The 20043-nt window shown below is 35.7% G+C and overlaps 1 protein-coding gene across 1 annotated transcript in view; it reads left to right on the forward strand.

The window, feature by feature from the left end:
- SCAI (suppressor of cancer cell invasion) overlaps positions 1–17379 on the forward strand; it is a 127950-nt gene extending 110571 nt beyond the window's left edge. Inside the window, exons 15-18 of the mRNA XM_061200969.1 lie at positions 4764–4836; positions 7699–7872; positions 8065–8165; positions 17233–17379. Coding sequence (XP_061056952.1) covers positions 4764–4836; positions 7699–7872; positions 8065–8165; positions 17233–17379 — 495 coding nt within the window. The remainder of the gene's footprint in view (positions 1–4763; positions 4837–7698; positions 7873–8064; positions 8166–17232) is intronic.
- Positions 17380–20043: the final 2664 nt, after the last annotated feature.

The raw sequence follows: 20043 nt of genomic DNA on the forward strand, positions 1-20043 counted from the left end.
ATTATTTATTATCTATCTAGTAATTCTTACACCTGAAATCTGCTTTTGCTGCTTAAAGACACCCTTTGCTGTTTTTGTATCCCTGTATGCTTGATTATCTTTGATTAGATTCTTCTTGTTATCCTTAGATTCTTCTTGTTATCCTTAAAATTATCTGTGGGAAATTCACTGAGCCCTAGAATGATGGTACTTTCATCCAGAGAGGGTCTGCATTTGCTTCTGCTAGACACCTAGAGCCACTGCCATTTGGGGACCATGTGTTTGGGATTGCCTAGGTGGTATGAATCTGGGCTACAAACATGCAAGAGGGCTGGCTTACGGTTACAACCATCAGGACTGTTTGGTTCGTTTGTTTGTTTGCTCTGTCTCTGCTCTGCTCAGCACCAAGAAAATTTTCCTGTGGTCCCCCGAGGCATGGTCCTGGGGGGCAGGAAGGTGTGAAATTTGGTTTTGGTTCATCCTTACAGTAAGGGTGTAGCCCTTTGGGATTCCAATTTAGCAGGGCCAGTTTTCTGTTAGACTCCATCTTAGGCAGACCCTGAGCTCTGACTGCTGTCCCCTTCTCTGCATAAGGCCTTTAAAACCTAAATCCAAGTGGCTCGATTGCCTCAGGGCAAAGGAGGCCTGGCGTCAGCTGATTTTCTGTCTCCTCTACTGGTTTTGCCTCATCTCTCTGACCTGTCACTGGAGTGCCCCCGGGCTCCGTCCTTTTTCCTCTTCTTTTCCAGCTACAACAGACTGCCCTTGATGCCCTTACATAATTTCATGACTTTAATTACTATCTCTGTGCTGACACTTTCCACATTTGTATCTCCAGCCCAGACCTTTCTCAGTTACTCCAGACTTGAATATAATCTACCTACTCTACATCTCTATTTGGTGATTCTCATAGAGATTGCAAAGCTAACATGCCCAGGACAGAATTTCTAGACCTCTTCCAGGTCCAGCTTTCCCCATGTCAGTTAATGACTATTGTGCTTTTATAGTTGCCCTAGCCCAAATCCTTAGTTTCATTCTGGACTCTTCTTTCCCTCACACCCACATCCATTTCAGAATGTTTTATTGGTTATAACTAATATATCCAGAATCTTACCACCTCTGCCGCCACCATCCTGGTCCATGCTACCATCATCTCTCCCCTGAATTATTGCAGTAGCTTCCTAACTAGGCTTCCTCCTTCTGCCCTTGCTCTCCTACAGGGTGTGGCTGTAAGTCATATTATGTCACTTATCTACTCAAAATCTCCGAAGGCTCCTCATCTCACTCAGAGTAAAGGCTTCATGTTTTCTGCCCTCACACGCCTCCTCCCCACCTCAAGTGCATCTCTGATCTTCTCTTGCTGGTCTCCCTTTCACTCAGTTCTCTTCAGTCACACTGACCTTGCTGTACCTCAAACATACCTGGCAGCCTCCTGCTTAGGATCTTTGTGTTGTGTTCCCCCAACCTTGAATCCTCTTCCAAAGATACCCACATTGTTTTCCAGGTGTTTAATCAGCTGAAGCCTCTTAAGAGAGTTCTCCCTAATTGCCCTATTTAAAATTATATGCCTCCCCAGCACTCTTTATCCACTTTTCTTACTTTATTTTTCTTATAATCATAAGTTAGCTTCTATATAATGCCATGCACTATTCTAACACTTTAATCCTCTCAACGCAATGTGTTACTTTTGTTATCCCCATTTTACTGATAAAACCAAGGCACAAGGTGGCTGATTTGGGATTTAAATACAGTCTGATTATAAATCTTTCTGTGCTGCTAACTACTCTATTCTGTCTTTCCATATGTAGCACTTGTCAGCTTCTGTAATATTATATAACTTCTTTATTTTGTTTACTGTTATTCTGTCTTTCCATATGTAGCACTTGTCAGCTTCTGTAATATTATATAACTTCTTTATTTTGTTTACTGTGGGTCTCTACCTGCCACCTCCACCTCCATCTAAATATCAGCTCCAGGAAGACAGGTTTAGTTTTTTTTAATCTCTTTTTTTCTTAACTACAGTATCCCTAGCACCTAGAACAGTGTCTAGTTTGTAGGTTCGATGAATATCTGTTGAAGAAAGATTTATTTATGTATTTATTTATTTATTTTTGGCTGCATTGGGTCTTCGTTGCTGCACGTGGGCTTTCTCTAGTTGTGGTGAGTAGGGGCTACTTTTTGTTGAGGTACATGGGCTTCTCACTGTGGTGGCTTCTCTTGTTGTGGAGCACGAGCTCTAGGTGTGCGGGCTTCAGTAGTTGTGGCGTGCGGGCTCAGTAGTTGTGGCTTACAGGCTCTAGAGCACAGGCTCAGTAATTATGGCACATGAGCTTAGTTGCTCCACGGCATGGGGGATCTTCCCGGACCAGGGCTCGAACCTGTGTCCCCTGCATTGGCAGGCGGATTTTTAGCCACTGCGCCACCAGGGAAGTCCCTAAAGTTGTAAGATGTTTTAAAGTCTCAGTTAAATGGATAATTTCCTGGGAAAAAAATATCTAATGACTACAAGAAGGGAAATCTGAAAGCCCAGTCATAGGGTATGAAATAGTATGAGGGAAGTGATCAAAGTTATCTCCTTTTTCTCCATAAATATAGGCTCTAGGGCTTCCCTGGTGGCGCAGCGGTTGAGAGTCTGCCTGCCAATGCAGGGGACACGGGTTCGAGCCCTGGTCTGGGAAGATCCCACATGCCACGGAGCAACTAGGCCCGTGAGCCACAATTACTGAGCCTGTGCGTCTGGAGCCTGTGCTCCGCAGCAAGAGAGGCCGCGATAGTGAGAGGCCCGTGCACCGCGATGAAGAGTGGCCCCCGCTTGCCGCAACTAGAGAAAGCCCTCGCACAGAAACAAAGACCCAACACAGCCAAAAATAAATAAATAAATAAATAAATTTTTTTAAAAAAATTAAAAAAAAAAAAGGCTCTAGCCATTTTGAGTTCACCAATAAATTCTTTTAAACTTTTATTATCTGCACAATTCCAAAGCAATGGAAAATACCAGAAATATCCAATTCATTCTATAACAGGCCACAAGACATTTATATGACCTTGAGTATTTCCTTGGTCTTTTCTGAGACTCTTTTTCCTTCTCTGTAATAATTTTATAGGATTGTTAAGATTATGGGTTAGGAGCTAAGAATCCTAGGATAGTCCCTGGAAAATAGTTAGCACTCAGTAAATGTTAGGAATCATTATGATAATGATACTATTTCAAGACAAAAATAGCACATACAAAAAACTCTATCCCAGATTAGTTTATAATTATAGATTAGAAAATTTTAAATAAAATGCTAATAAATAGACCTACTAATAGAATAATCTATCTGAATAATGCATGAAGGTTCCATATATGAAAATCAATCAATATTATATTCCCTGTTACCTTTCACCCATTTTTCTATTAGGACAGTGGTCTTTTTCTTATGGATTTGGAAAAGCTCTTTCTATATTAAGGAGATTAATCCTTTGTAATGTGAGTTGCAGATATTTTTCCCCAATTCATCATCTAGCTTTTGATTTAGTTCATGCTGTATTTTTGATTTTTGTAACTGGGTTTATTAATCTTAATTATAATAGTTTAGGAAGATCTTCTAGATGACAAAAATAACCCTTATTTTCTTTCAGCACTGTTATTGTTTAATTTTTTTTTACATTTAAATCAGATATATTTGAAATTCATCCTAGGTTTTGGTATGAAGTATGGAGCCAACTTTTTTTCTAGATAGCTATCAGTTTTTCCTACCAATTCCAACCATCATCTTTATCATATATCCTTAAGCCCTGTCTATTTTGGGGTCTAATTCTAGACTCTTCGTTTTCTTGCATTGGTTTTCTGCCTCCTCTTATGCTTATGCTGTGGCACATATTTCTAATTACTGAGGCTTTGAAGTATGTTTTGGTATCTGAAAAGTCTAGTTCCCCCTCTTTGCTCTTCTTTTTCAGAGTTTTCCTGGCTAATATACCTTATCTGTATGCTCTTTAGAATTTCTTTCAGTTGCAGGCGAAAAAAATCCATGGCCATTTTTGTTGAGGTTGGTTTAAATTTTAATAAATTATTGAAATGACATCTTTAGAATGGGTTCCCCTCTAAGAACACAGTATATCTTTCCATTTGTTCAAGTCTTCATTTTTATCATTCAGGAGTATTTTTTAGTTATTTTTGTTTTTTTCACTTCTTATTAAGTTTACTCCTAGGAGTTTTCTTTCTTGTTTTACCAAACAGTCTATGATTTTACTTCCCATGTAGATCTGCCTTTAGGGAAAGGATATTCTTAATCATGCAAAGAGTAGTGAGTGTCAGTTTAATTCTCACCATAAATTAACACATTCACATTCTGGTTTTATACATCATTCTGTATGAGCAATTAATATGATTCACAATGAGAGATGAATCCAGTCTTCACATACCAGTAAGTCAGGTTTTAGAGCCTGTGAGGCTGAGAGCCAGATCATAGATCTTGGCAAATTTACCCTTGTAAATATTAGTGTATGTTGCCCAATGGAGCAGCCTCTTGATAAACAGCCAGATACCCTCTCCCTGTGACACTTCAACCATGTGTGTGCCTTTACTTTAAAAATCAATAGCTCACTTAATAAACTTCACCACTTTAAGAAAACCTGTTATGCATGTTAGTTAAACTTGAATGACAGTCTCTTCAGCTGTTACTGATGTTTCTGCATCTGTTTATAAGTAAAAGGACCCAATCTATACACTAATGACATGCTTTGGAAAATTACTATCATTGGCCAAATCTTTAATGAAAGTTTTAAATTCTTATATATTACAGAATTTCACAAACTTATTTGGACAGCCACTAGTCTGCTTGCTTTCTCCTACAGCATATCCAAAAGCTTTACAAGGTATGTTCTGTCATTCCCTGTTGTATCCGTAGGTTGCAAATAAACTTACGTCTACATTTTGAATAATACTGCTCTGATCTTTGTCTCCTCCACCTATAGTGGTCAATTGTGGATTTATAGTGTTTAATGTGGCAAGTGTCAGTCTGAAATAAACCCCGAAGTCTTGCCAACAACCAGAATTCTTTAATGGGCTACTGTTAGGCCTTGAGATAATTCTAAAAGAAATGATAAATCATCCCTGAGAAAAACGTGGTTTTGGTCCCTTGCTACTGGGGAGCTCATGATTTGTGAATTTTAAAATTTGTGTTGCAGGTGTGCTGGTCGTCATCCATATAGCATGACTTCCTCCAGCTCTGGCTACGTATTTTAAGTATCTTTTAAGACCGTGAGATTTCTGGTCTAGAACACTTCTCAATCTATGCCTAAGTGTTAGAATAACCTAACTGGCACAACTTAAAGGGTGTCTTTTATTCACATTTTTACCTCGCATTTTTAAAATAAAAGAACCTCTTCTCAGGGTGCCAGAGAGACAGGTCAGTGTTTTGCCTTTTCTCAGGTGGCTGAGAAATGAAAACCTTTTTGTCTTTAATAATTTGTCCTCAGTAAGCAACACAAAAAATCTAATCTAATTCCCAGTCATTAAGCTAGGTAAAATACTAAACAAACCTTAATCCTGTTTTAGCAGTACTTGTCACTGTTTCACTATCTCCCTAACTGTGAATAGTGCTGATGTCTCTCTGTGGGAGATGGCATTTTACTGCTACTTCCCAGCCAGAAGTCCTGTCTGCTGACATAGTTTGACACAGGAAGTGATGGTCAGCATTTGAATGCCCGAGAGAAGCTGGAGACTTTTCACCGTTGTTTTAAGGTAAGTTCTGCTATTTAATAGGGAAAAACATGTAGAAATACTAAATTCATGTATCTAAAAGGCAAATCACTAAGGGATAGAACTTACCTTCAAACAACGGTAAAGCTCTCCTGCTTTGAGGACTTTGTTAACCTGTTTCTTATCATTTTTGGAGAAATGTAACCCCTTCCAATTGCGAGTACTTTTTCTATCAAATTTTCCTATCAAGATGCAGCTTTATTTTAAATTGCATGAACCTAATGGGTTAATACCACAATTATTTAATCTGAAAGGTTTTATTGTGAAGAGGGTAAAAACACAGACTCCGGAGGCAAACTGATTGTGTTTGAATCCCAACTCAGCCACTTACCAGCTATGTGACCTTGGGAAGTTACTTAGCCATTCTGTGCCTCAGTTTCTTTCCTATCAAATGGAGATAATAATAGTACCTACCTCATTAAATAATTCTGGGTACACAGTAAGTATTCAATATGTGCTAACTATTGTTATTATTAATATGATTAATTGAAATATATGTCCTTAACATTTCTTAGTCCAGTATCCTATTTTTTGTGCTGTACAACTTAGACCTCTAATCCCTTAAATGTGTCCCGTCTGGACACAAAACTAGCAGATACCTAAGTATTTGGAATGTCAAATTACGTCCCTGCACCTCTGGTATCTGAAGTCTACAGTTCTGTCTTTAACCAAGAGTCACTTCATTCATTCAGCAAGCATTTATTCCACATTTATTTATCAGGTGCTGTGCTAGGTAGACGATATAGACAACCAAACGGGCAATTACTGTAGGTGCTCTGAGGGTTTCACAGGAGGAAGCACATGTAAGGTGAACTCCTGACCAGCGCTTGAGGGTTAAGAAAGTGGATGAAATGATGTCTAAAGTTGAGTTGAAGGATACGTAGAATTAGATGGGGGTGGGAAATGACTGAATGAGAGTGTTCTAGCAGAGAAAAAGCATGCGAGCATGTGAAGAATGAATTGGGGAGGAGCTTTGATGGAAATGGGGAGATGATGTTGGCCAGAGTGAGGACAGTGGCTGGTTAGCTGGAGATAATAATCCTGGAGAACCAGTAGGACTTGTTGATGGACTGGATGAGAGGGAATCGGAGAGGAAGGAAGCAGGGATGGACTGCCAGGTGTCTGGCTGAGGTGCTGGTAGAAATGATAATCCTGGATAAGAAGCAGATTTGTAGGAAACAACAGGGGAAAGAATCTACTGACAAGTTTTGATATGTTGAGTTTGAGGTTACCTTTGAGAGTTAAGTTGAGTATAGTAGTCTGGAGCTCCTCTGTCCAACAGAAATATAATGGGAGTCACACATGTGATTTTAAGTTTTCTAGTAGCCACACTTTTTTTTTTTAAGGTAGAAACAAACAGGTGAAATGAATGTTAATGGGACATTTATATTTTATAATTCACAGTGTGTCTCAATTTGGACTCATCACTTTTGAAGTGTCTGGTGGCTACTGTAGGACAGCGCCGTTCTGGACCTAAGGAGCTTATTTAGGCTGCAGATAGGGAACTGGGAATTAGTATGCATATAAAATGATAACTGAAATTTATGCATAGGTGAGATCAGCAATGTGTAGAAAGAAAATACTGATATTTAAGGGATAGGAAGAGAAAGAGCAACTAACAAAGGAGAATGAAAGAGATTGGCAGTTCTGGTGCTTCTCAGAGGGTTCCATTAGGAGCTGCCCATGATGCAGCACTTGCCATATTTGCATGGACGTTGTTAGTTGGAGGGGAAAAAAAAGGAATATGTTCATTTTCCATTTCTCTTAAGTTTACGAGGCTCTATGTTAAGTTTTTTTCAGCAGAAAGCAATGTACCTGGGATATGTTTTTGTAGTTCCAAGCCAAATGTACTTTGTTGAATTATACTTTAATGATACAGCTTTAATTTTATACATCGTCAGTATATTAAAATGTTCCTCAAATGCCTCTCTTTTGCAAAACTGTTGTCTATATATATAACATGTTTGTTATTACAGATCAGTCTCAACGAGGTAGCCTGTTCACTCTCTTTTTGAACAATCCTCTAATGGCCTTCCTATTTGTCTCTGGATTGTCAAGCATGCGTAGAGGCCTATGGGAAAAGTGTCAAGAATATCTTCGAAAAATCAACCGCGATATTGCCCAGCTACTGACCCATTCACGTTCAATAGGTACCCTACTAATCTAACTGCACACTTAACAGAATGTACTATAATGGTTTAAAATTGTTTAAATTGTTTGAATTTGTAAAGGTATTTGTTGAAGGCAGGAAAGTTGAGAAGGTTTTCCTGAACATTTCTTCCCTTTTGAAATGTATTTTCCACTTAAGTATCCTTTTACTGTCACTTTTCTCCTCTTTGCAGATCAGGCATTTCTCCAGTTCTTTGGAGATGAATTTCTTCGCTTGCTTCTCACAAGATTTATCTTTTGTTCAGCCACCATGAGGATGCACAAGATTTTTCGGGTAGGCAAAGAATATCATTAAAGATCAATTTTGCCATTTTAGGTATTTAAGAGTAATATATTATATTTCACTTGTATTAAATAAACTTTGACTAGGTCCAATATAATATTCACACATTAATATGTAAGGTATAAAGATGAACAATCTAAGGCACATCTGAGTAGCTACCACCCAGTTTAAGAAGCAGAAAGTTTTCATTGCCTTTGAGGCCCCTCTGTGGGTCCTCCCTGATCCTGTCTCCCCTCTCAAATGAAACTAAAACCCTGAATTTTATAACTGTCATTTGCTTTTCTTTATAGTTTTGTCACATGTTTTTGTGTTCCTACACAACATGTTCATGGATCCATATTGTATGTATTCTTCTACATCTTGCTTTTTGACTCACTGTTATGTTCCTGAGATTGAGCCATGTTGATGACTGACTGTAGCTTTCATTCATCCGTTTTCACTGCCATATAGGATTCAGTTGTTTGACTATACATCCCAAATTACTCATTATCTACTGATAATGGCCATTTGGGTTGTTTCTGGTTTGTTATTATTATAAACGATGCCACTGTGAAATCTTTCATCAGTTACCTGGCACACATATATAAGATTTTCTCTGCAGAACATACTAGTAGTGGACTGCAGGGTCAGACACTATAGATGTATTCAGCCTTACTAGTTAAAGCTCTGGTTATACCAGTTTACGCTTGCAGTAGCTGTGTGTAAGAGTTGCTATTGGTCTAATCCTTGCCAACACTTGTTGCTGTCATTCTTTGTGTTTCATGTGGATCTGGTGGGTGTAAGTAGTAGCTCGTTTTGGTTTCAAATGTCATTTCTGGGATTACTCTTGAGGTTGAACAACTTTTCATATGTGTTACTCTGTGTTCTTCTTTATGAAGAGTGTGTTCAAGTCTTTGGTCTGTTTTGCTCTAAGTAGTTTGTTTCTTTCTGTGTATTCATGTAACTATGTAACACTCTTCAGTGAGGTTTTAAAAAATTTAGCCATTTTTCACTTCTTATAAGTAACATTTGGTTCTTTTTCAAATACGCTTAAATATTTTCAAAAGTCTTTTGCCATTTTTAGTTTTAAAATATGATATTTTTTCCATTTTATGATCATGATTTTAAAATGTGAAAGAGTTGTGCAGTGAATACCCATATACACACTAGCTGGATTCTGCAGTTAACATTTTGGTATATTTGCTTTCTCACATATTTGTCCATTTATCCATCTCTCTTTTTTCAATCATCAGTTCATCTCAGTTGTTGATGCATTTTGAAGTAAACTGCAGACTTCACCCCTCAACACTTCATCATGCATAAAAATAACTGAAATTTATATTTATTTACTTCTTTTTTTAATGTAAAGTTTACATACAGTGAAATGCACAGAACTGAAGTGTACCATTAGATGAGTTTTGACAAATACGTACTCCTTTGTAACTCAAACCCCAATCAAGTAATACAACATAGCATCATTCCAGAAAATTTTCTCCACACCCCTTTCCAGTCAGTCCACTACCCATTATCCCAGAGACAATGCTTTTTTTTATTATTTTCACTACAGACTAATGTCACCTATTCATGAACTTGAATTATACAGTGTAAACCATATTTGATCAAGCATATTCTTAAGATTCATCTGTGTTGTTTCATGTAGGAGTAACTCATTCCTTTTGAGTAGTTCCATTTTCTGAATATATCACAGTTTATTTAGGCCTTCTCTTTTTTTTTGGCTTCGTCAGGTCTTAGTTGTGGCACGCGGGACCTTCGTTGAGGTGTGCGGGATCTTTCCTTGTGGCGCACAGGCTTCTCTCTGGTTGTGGCACGTGGGCTTCTCTCTAGTTGTGGTGCACGGTCTCCAGAGTGCATGGGCTCTGTAGTTTGCGGTGCGAGAGCTCTCTCATTGAGGCCCACAGGCTCAGTAGTTGTGGCGCGTGGGCTTAGTTGCCCCACGGCATGTGGGATCTTAGTTCCCCGACCAGGGATCGAACCCACGTCCCCTGCATCAGAAAGTGGATTCTTTACCACTGGACCATGAGGGAAGTCCCCTAGGCCTTCTCTTTTTGATGAACACTTGGGCAGTTTTAAACTTTGACTATTATAGATAAAGTGACCATGAACATTCCTATACAAGTCTTTTCCAAAGACTTACGTTTTGAATCTTCATGGTCATAGAGTAGGTATGTCTTTAGTTTTATAAGAAACTGCCAGACTTTTTCTCAAAGTAGTTGTGTCATTTTCTGTTCCCAGCAACTGCATGTGAAAGTTGCTCTACATCCTTGCCAACACATAGTGTTGTCAGTCTTAAATTTTAACCAGTCTGTTGGATTTATAGTGGTATCTCATTGTATTGGTTGGCCAAAAAGTTCATTCGAACCTTTTGGCCAACCCATAGTTTCAATTTGCATTTCACTGATGAATGAGGATATTGGACATCTTTTCATGTGCTTGTTAGCTGCATTTTATCCCATTCTGTTGGCTTGCCTTTTCGTTTTCTTAACAGTGGCTTTTGAAGACTAAACTTTTAAAATTTTGATGAAGTTTGAACTAATCAATTTTTTTTCTTTTGTGGTATGTTTTATCTAAGAAATCTCTGCCTATCCCGAAGTCACAAAGATTTTCTCTTATGTTTTCTTCTAGGAGTTTATAGTCTTAGCTTTTACATTTAGTTCTATGATATGAGTTAACTTTTGTTTACAGTGTGAAGTAAGGGTTAAAATTTCTTTTCAGTATGGGTATGAAATTGTTCTAGTATCTCTTGTAGAAAAGATTATCCTTTTTTCATTGAGTTACTTTTGTTATTTTTTGAAAATCAGTCAACCATATATGTATAGGGATATTTCTAGACTCTAAATTCTGTTCCATTGACTGATAGCATTTTTCTCTAATATACTGCTGCCGTGATAATTGTAGCTTTATAATAAGTCTTGAAATCCTTGTAGTGTGAGCCCCCCCTGCCACTGCCAAAATGTTTTACATGTTTTGATAGTTCTAGATCCTTTGCATATCTATGTGAATTTTACATTTTGATTGGGATTGCATTTAAATCTATATAATCAATCTGTGGAGAGTTGTATTTTAATAATATTGAGTCTTCCAATGAATTAATATGGTATATCTCCCCATTTATTTAGGTCTTCTTTAGTTTCTCTCACCAATATTTTGTGGTTCTCATCATACAGGTCTTACATGTGTCTTATTAAATTTATTCCAAAATATTTCAAGTTTTGATGATTTGTAAATAGAATTATATTTTTTATTTCATTTTCCAATTATTTGTTGCTGATACATAGAAACAAATGTTTTTATGTATTATCAGCAAATAATGTTTTCTAAATTAACCTGGGGGACTTCCCTGGTGGTCCAGTGGTTAGGACTTCGCATTCCAATGCAGGGGGTGCAGGTTCGATCCCTGGTCAGGGAGCTAAGATCCCACGTGCCTCGCGGCCAAAAAGCAAAACATAGAACAGAAGCAATATTGTAACAAATTCAATAAAGACTTTAAAAATGGTCCACATCAAAAAAATCTTTAAAAAAAAATAATAAATTAACCTGTATCCTGCAGTCTTGCTAAATTGAAGTATTTGCTTTGTTACCTTTCTGTGTATTCCTTAAGGTTTTCTATCTACATGATCATGTCATCTTCAGACAAAGGCAGTTTTATGTCTTCCTTTCCAATCTGTATGCCTTTTATTTTGTGTATGTGTGTGCTTTTTTCAGGGCTAGGTCTTAACAGCAAAATGGTAAATAGAAGTAATGAGAATGAATATCCTTGCCTTGTTCCTGGTTTTAAGGGAAAAATTAATCATTTACCATAAATTATAATGTTAATTATTAGTTTTTCATACACACCCTTTTTCAGGTTGACTGAGCTCCTTTCTATTCCTATTGCTGAGAGTTTTTATCAGGAATGGGTATAAAAGATTGTCAAATACTTTTTTTCTGCATTAATTGATCCTGATATATATTAATTCTGTTAACATGGTGAATAGCATTGATTGATTTTCTATTAGTAAGTCAACCTTGTATATCTGGGCTAAACACATTTTGTGGTCATGTATTATCCTTTTGCATTGTTGGATTCATTTTGCTAGTATTTCCTTTTGGATTTTTGTATCTGTTTTTATGAATGATTATAGTATTTAATTTTTTCTTGTGATGTCTTCTTGTGGTTTTGTTATCAGGGTAGTGCTGACTTCATAAATTGAGTTGGGGTGTGTTTCATTCTCTTGTATTTCTTAAAGAGTTTCTTTTCAATTGGCATTATTTCTTCCTTGAATGATTGGTAGAATTCATCAGTGAAGCCATCTGGACCTGGAGTTTTCCTTTTGGGGATGTTTCAAATTATGAATTCAGTTTCAAAGGCTATTCATGTTTTCTATTTTGTTCTTAGTTTTAATCACTTGTGTCTTGCAAGTCATTTTCTAATTTATTGCCAAAAAATTGTTGATAATATTCCTTTATCCTTTTAGTCTCTGTAGACTCTGTAGTGATCCTTCATGACTCATATTGGTAATGTTTCCTGTCTTTTTTTTTCCAGTCTAGCTAAAGGTTTGTTAATTTTAATGATCTTTCCAAATAAACAGCTTTTACTTTCATTGATTTTTTTTTACTACTGTTTTTCTCTTTTCTACTTAATTTATTTCCATTCATACTTTATTATTTTTCTTCTTTTTATTTATTTTAATTTGCTCTTTCAATTTCTATGTTTTAAAGCTTAGATTGAAAACCTTTTTTCTCTTCTAGTACAAGCACCTACCCTTTAAGCTTAACTGCTTTAGTTATATAATTTAGTTATATGATTTCAATACTTTTAACTTCATTGAGACTTGTTTTATGACCCAGCATGTGAATTATCTTGGTGAAGATTCTTTCTGCACTTGAAAAGACTATGTATTAGATGCTATTCTAATATATGCTATTAGATGTATGCTTCTGCTATTACTGGATGGAGTGATGTATAAATGTCAATTCAGCTTGATGTTCCAAGTATATTAAATAGTGTTCTTCAAGTCTTCCATATTCTTAACTGATTTTCTGTCTCCTTATTCTATCCCTGATAGAGAAGTATCTAAACCTCTAATTATACTTGTGAATTGGTTAGTTTCTCATTTTGGTGCTGTTTTTTCATTGTTCATTTTGAAGCTGTTATTGAGTTTGTACATACTTAGAGTTGTTATGTCTTGTTGAAATTACCCATTCATCATTATGAACTGTCTTTATGTGTGGCAGTATTCCTTGATCTGCAATCTAGTTTGTGCAATATTAATATAACTATACCACTTTTCTTCTGGTTTGTGTTTGTATGGCACATCTTGTTTTATTCTTTTACTTTTAACCTATATCTGTCTTAATATTTAAAGTGGAATTCTTTTCAACAACATTAGGTCCTGCTTTTTTATCTAGTTTGACCATCTCTACCTTTTACTTGACATTTTTAGTTTTGAATTACATTTAAATTAAGTATAATTCTTAATATAGTTTGAGTTAAATATACTATTATTTGTTTTCTATTTGTCCTGGCTGCAGTTTGTGCCTTTTTTCTTTCTCTCCTGCCTTCATTTTCATTCGACTTAATTGAGGTTTTGTTTTGTTTTAGAATTTTATTTTAATAACACTATAGATTTATGCTGTATCTCTTGCTTTTTTAATATCACTTCACATTTAATGTAATTATCTTACAATAGTATTCTTCCATTTTCTCCCTCCCAGTCTCTACTATTATTGTCATTTGACTTTTGAGTATGATATATACTATTTGATACTTTGTGGTTATCATAGCATTAAACAGTCAATTATCTTTTTTTTTTTTTTTGCCACGCCATGCAGCATGTGGGATCTTAGCTCCCTGACCAGGGATCGAACCCGCACACCCTGCAGTGGAAGTGTGGAGTCTTAACCACTGGACCGCCAGGGGAATTCCTAAAAAAATTTTAATGAGGAGGAAAAAGCTTATATATTTATTATTTCTGGCACTCTTAATTTCTTTCTTTAGATTTAATTTTCCATCTGGTATCATTTTTCTTACCACAGAATTTCCTTTATCATTTCTTATAGTGCAAATCCAGTGGTGATTAATTCTCTCATTGCTTATTTATCTGAAACAGTATTTATTTCACTCTGGTGTTTTGTGAACCATGGGTTATTTAGAAATATGTTATTTAGTGTTTAAATTTTGGGAATTTTCAAGATATCTTACTGATTTCTAATTTAATTCCTTTGTGGTCAAATAGTATGCTTTGTATGGTTTGAGTCCTTTTAATTTATTGAGACTTGCTTTATTGTCTAGAATGTGGTCTATAATGGTAAATGTTCTAGGGACACTTGAAATGAATGTATCAATATATGCTGCTACTGTTGAATGAAGGGTTCTATAAATGTCTGTTAGATCTCATTGGTTTATAATGTTGTTCAACTTCTTTATAGCCTTACTGATTTTCTGAATAATTGTTCTATTATTACAATGTGTAATGTGTGTTTTCCTCTGGCTATTTTTAAGATTTTCTCTTTACATTGGTTTCCTACAATTTGATTATGATGTACTACCTTGATATGCTTTTCTTTGTTGCTTTCTTCCTGCTTGGGGTTTATTGAGCATCTTGGAGATATCTAAATATCAAGATATTTAAGATATTTTAGAATACTTTTGGCCATTATTTCTTCAAACATTTTCTCTACTTCTCCCTTTCTCTTTCTGGAGCATCAATTACATATATGTTAAACAACCTAATATTGTCCTACAGGTCACTGATTTGCTCTTTTTTTTTTTTTAAGTGAAAAAAGGTTTATTTACATGCTCTTCATTTTTTAAAATGTCTGTTTTCTCTCTGTTTCAGTTTCTGTTGTCTTCAACTTTACTGATGTTTTCTTTTGCAGTGTCTAATGTGCTCTTAATCCTATATCCATTTAGTTTTTCATTTCAGGGATTATATTTTTCTCACCTCTAGAAGTTCTTTTTGGTTCTTATAACATTTTCCATTTTTCTCCTCGTTATATTTATGTTTTCTTTTGTGTTCTTGAATGAATAATAATAGCTAAAGTCTTTACCTACTAATACTGTATTCTCTATCATTTATAGGTTTGTTTTTATTGTTTTTTTCTACTGGTTAAGGGTCTCATATTTCTAATTCTTTGTATGTTTAGTAATTTTCTGTTAGACTGTGAGCATTATGAATTTTCTGATGTTGAATTCTGTATTTTGTTGTCTTTAAAAGAGTGTTGGGCTTTGTTCTGGCAGGAGTTAAATTACTTGAACATCTTTTTGACCTTTCCCTGGCTTGTTTTTAAGCTTTTTAAGGGCAGATTTATTACAGTAGCATTAACATACAGATGTAGATTTATTTCAGCCTAGTACTAAGAAGCATGATTTCTCTGGGGTCTCTTTTATATGTCCACTGTTTCAACACATATTCTCCACCCTTGGGGTGTTTGGTCGGAATTCAAACATGTCCCAGCCCTGTGTGAGCTGAGAGAATTGCTCAGTTTACAGTAGCCCCCCAGCAGTTCCTGGTTTTTTGTTTTTTCTTTTTTTAGGGTTTTTGAGCTTTTCATTATTGTCACTCCTCATAGTATTTAGTGTGGTAAAATGAAAATTTGGTCTCTGTAATATGTAATTACTGAGGCCTACAGGCACAAGAGAGATAGGAATGACCTTTGAATATATGGACCGTCATGTTAGATGTATAGAAAAGTGGTAATTTATTTTTTCAGTAAATTTTAAGTATGTGGCAAAATTGTAGTCTATAGAAAGTACCAAATGAAGAAGAATTTCCAAATGAGAATCACTTTATTCTTGAAATTGTCTTCTTCTTTTGCTTCCATGTGATTACAAAAACTATTTTCTTTTTTCTTTTATTAGTCCTTTTCTGTCTTTTTTTTGTTTTTTCCCCTGATCTTTCATCTCTCTTTCTAGGGACTCTTTTTTTCACTCTCTTTGCTAATATGCTTAGAAACCTCATCCATTTTCACGGCTTTTAATATTTATCTTCATGTAGATTGTATCAGTGTATATATTATATATGTATATAATATATAGTATGACATAAACTGCTCAAACCTGTCTTCTTCTTTTTTAAAAAATTTATTTATTTTATTTATTTATTTTTTGGCTGCATTGGGTCTTCGTTGCTCTGCGTGGGCTTTCTCTAGTTGCGGTGAGCGGGGACTACTCTTCATTGTGGTGCGTGGGCTTCTCATTGCGGTGGCTTCTCTGGTTGCAGAGCACGGGCTCTAGGCGCACGGGCTTCAGTAGTTGTGGCTCACGGGCTCTAGAGCACAGGCTCAGTAGTTGTGGCGCACGGGCTTAGTTGCTCCGCGACATGTGGGATCTTCCCGGACCAGGGCTTGAACCCGTGTCCCCTGCATTGGCAGGCGGATTCTTAACCACTCTGCCACCAGGGAAGCCCTCAAACCTGTCTTCTGAGATACGGTCCTGAATTTTCAAATTCTGGTTGATGGGCTGTCCTCTTTGTATAGCCCATTACATTAAATAAAATATACCTGAAACCTGAAGCTTTATACTATCCCCAAACTATCTCCTCCTTTACATCTCTTTTTCTCTGAGTAGCTCGCAACTCTTCTTTCAAGTCATCCATTCCTGAAATCTTAGTCATTTTTGACACCTCCTTCTCCTATAATTAATTGTCCAGGCCCATTAGTTTGACCTTTTCAGGGTTTCCCATGTCTTTTCTCTCATTTTAATTTCTACTGAAACATGTATTTATTTATTCATTAACAAATACTTGTTGAAATTCTGTGTATTTTCCCCCCAGCAAGTAGGAATTATATGGTTTCCACAATATAGCATAGTTCCCAGAAATGATAGGCCCCAGTAAATATTCATGAAATAACTCACTAAATGAATACATTGGGTTGAACCATATGAACTTATCATTTTTTGGGTCAAAATGGTCAAATGTCAGCAATTTCATATGTTCAACAAATATATTACCAATATGAAGGAGAAATGTGCATATTAAGTTACTTCTTAATACTGTTCATATTAACAGTAATATTAATGTGTATAATTTTCTTTCCTTAAACTATAAAATTGACTTTTCTCTTCTTTGTTTACCAGGAAACACGAAATTATCCAGAATCATATCCACAACTGCCAAGGGATGAAACAGTGGAGAACCCTCACCTCCAGAAGCACATTTTGGAATTAGCATCCATTCTGGATGTGCGAAACGTGTTCCTTGAGAATACCATAGACGACTATTAAAACAAAAATCCTCTGTTGAAACAAGTTTTCATTTGCCACAGATTTTAAATGGTGCAGTTTTCTAATGTGATGACAGACACATAGTGGTGTTATTTAGCTTTTATTTTTCAATTTAGGACCACCATTTTAAAAACAAGCTGAAAAAAATTGTTCAAACTTTTAGGGCAACTGTTTTAAAATACAGTATTTCAGGTCTTTTAAAAACTCGATTAATCTTGGAATTTTTATTTTTTGGTTTTGAGGTACGGATACTTACCTCTAACATCTGATCCTACACTCATATAGTCACTATTCTCACCCTGAGAAGAGTAAATCATTTATTTTTGTATAATGAGGAAAACCCAACTCTTATACTTGGACCTTAAATGTGTGGATTTGGAAAATATGTAATTGTTCACAAATATGAAACTAGCCAGCATGGACTACTAAGAATCAAGAACAGAGCCCTTCCATAATATTTCTTTTCATTCCAAGTTAGTAGATAGAAAAATATGTGATTCTTTGAAGCCTAATCAAGATAGTTCTTAAAAGCATTTAATTCGTTTAAATGCTGTCAAAATTTCAGTAACTGTATAGGATTGATTTGCATCTGAAAAGCTGAATCTTTAATTGGGGTCTTGAGATGATACATATCATTTGGAATGTGTGAGTCCTGTGTTATCATAAGATATGTTTGCATATTTTGTTTTCTTTGTAGTCTTTGAATGCTGGAAATGAAAAAGAATAACTTTTAAATCTTTCAGTCAAAAAATCAGATTGTCGTTTTCATAATACAGTGTTTCCATAGGAATTCCATTTAAACTTTTATTAATTAATGAGATCAAGTTTAAAGACTGTCTAGGTTGAGGTCTGTGGTATACAGGAGAGAGTTTGTAATCTTTTTGCCTAGTTCAGATTTATGAAACTTCAGAGTAGTTACTAATTTTAGTTGAGGGTAACTGAATTGTTATATAATTAAAATGGAAGTTGCTTTTGCATTGACAATTTGGAAATTAGGTTTTTAAAAACTCCTTATATTTACTATTTTATATTTCATGCACAAGTTTTTTATTATTTTATATAGGACCCAGTGTATTATATAAAGATTTTTGTGTTTTTTCTTCCCTTTCATCCCCTTCATAATTTTACAGGCACTAGCTATGATTTCTTTCCCCTCTTTTGACTCCCCAGCATTCAAGTTCAGAAATCTATGAATCAAAAGCCCTTCTACCTAATTTTCTGTACAGGCTCACAACTCTACCTCTGGCAGTCCCAGGGGAAATGAGGTGTTTGCTTTTGGTGCCTCTTTCCTATGTCCCTAGGGAAATTTTACTGTAATATTTTTAACTTGGTTTTTATTTCTAACATACAGAATTATTTTGGTCTAAGTTATTCATATACGTGTTCCAATTTGTTGGTTTTTCATCTGAAGTCTTGAAGTTATTGTTTTTGGGTTTGGGAGACTTTGTGGGTTTTTTAATTAATTTTTTAAAAGTCATTTTTGTTTGTTCTTTTAAACATTATTTCAGAAGGCTTTGGAAAAGTTACCCTGGAGAGAGATTTCCTTTGCTAGTGGGTTTTCATTATCAGATAAAGACTGTTTTCCTTTTTTTTTTCCCCCAGTACCTTAATAAACTTCATAGCTTTCCTTTCATAACAGTGTTCACCTGAACTACAGCAATAGACTGTCCTTAGTTATCTGACCTCTTGTTTCAATTCCCCTGAAGTTCTGTGCCAGTAAGATTCCTAGCAACACATATTCTCCTGTTCTCTGATGCTTAAAATAATATTTATCATCCTGAGCTTTATCCTCACTTGATTAACATAAAGAACACTGGTTTGAGAAGTAGGAGACCTGAGTTCTAATCCTAGCTTTCCTGGTAACTAGCTTTATGCCCTTTGACAAGTGTCTTCATGTCTCTGCTTTTCAGCACTCTCATCTGTAAAATGAAGGCATTGGCCCAAGGTTCTGTCCAATTCGGTGGTTCTATAATTTGAACTCTTGGTTCCAAAAGATATTGATTTTCCCACCCCTGCCACCTGGAAAATTGGTTTCCCTTATTTTAGTATACACAACATTTTCTTTTCTATATCACTTTTACCTAGTTTTTGTTCAAGAAAATATCTGGGTCCCACTTAGTTGTTGTAGAAACTAGTTCAGAGAGAGAATCTCTGGAAGAAATTAGAGCTTTTGTTATTAGTAACATGTTTCTCTAAGAACAAGGGGTCTTGGAACTCACAGCTAGTGTTTAGATGATGACCTTGCTCCTCAAGTTAATAGTAGTGTAATTCCTTACTGGTGGTTAAAAATTTAAAGTGAACTGAAGTGATCTTGAGAGGAAAACTGTGCTGGAAAATTCTAAGCTATTGTTTCATTCATGCCTTTAAAAAAATGTGTATTGAGCAACACTATACTCCAGATTTTGTCCTAGGCTTTGGTGAACCAGACAGCGTAGACTTAAAAGTCCTTGTTTTCATGAAGCTTATATTCTAGTAGGAGGAATCAGGCAATAAATATAATAAATAAGTAAATTTATGTTAGAAAGTTTTAAATAGTATGAAGAAAATTTAGAACGTGGCAAGGGAAATTTTTCGTTTGTTTTTAGGCAGAGAATAATGTTCAGTGAGTGATCGGGGTAGGCCTTATTGTGAAGGTTACATTTGTGCAAACACTTGTATTCCTTT

This window comes from Eubalaena glacialis, chromosome 9 (genome assembly GCF_028564815.1).
Source record: "Eubalaena glacialis isolate mEubGla1 chromosome 9, mEubGla1.1.hap2.+ XY, whole genome shotgun sequence".
Taxonomy (NCBI): Eukaryota; Metazoa; Chordata; class Mammalia; order Artiodactyla; family Balaenidae; genus Eubalaena; species Eubalaena glacialis.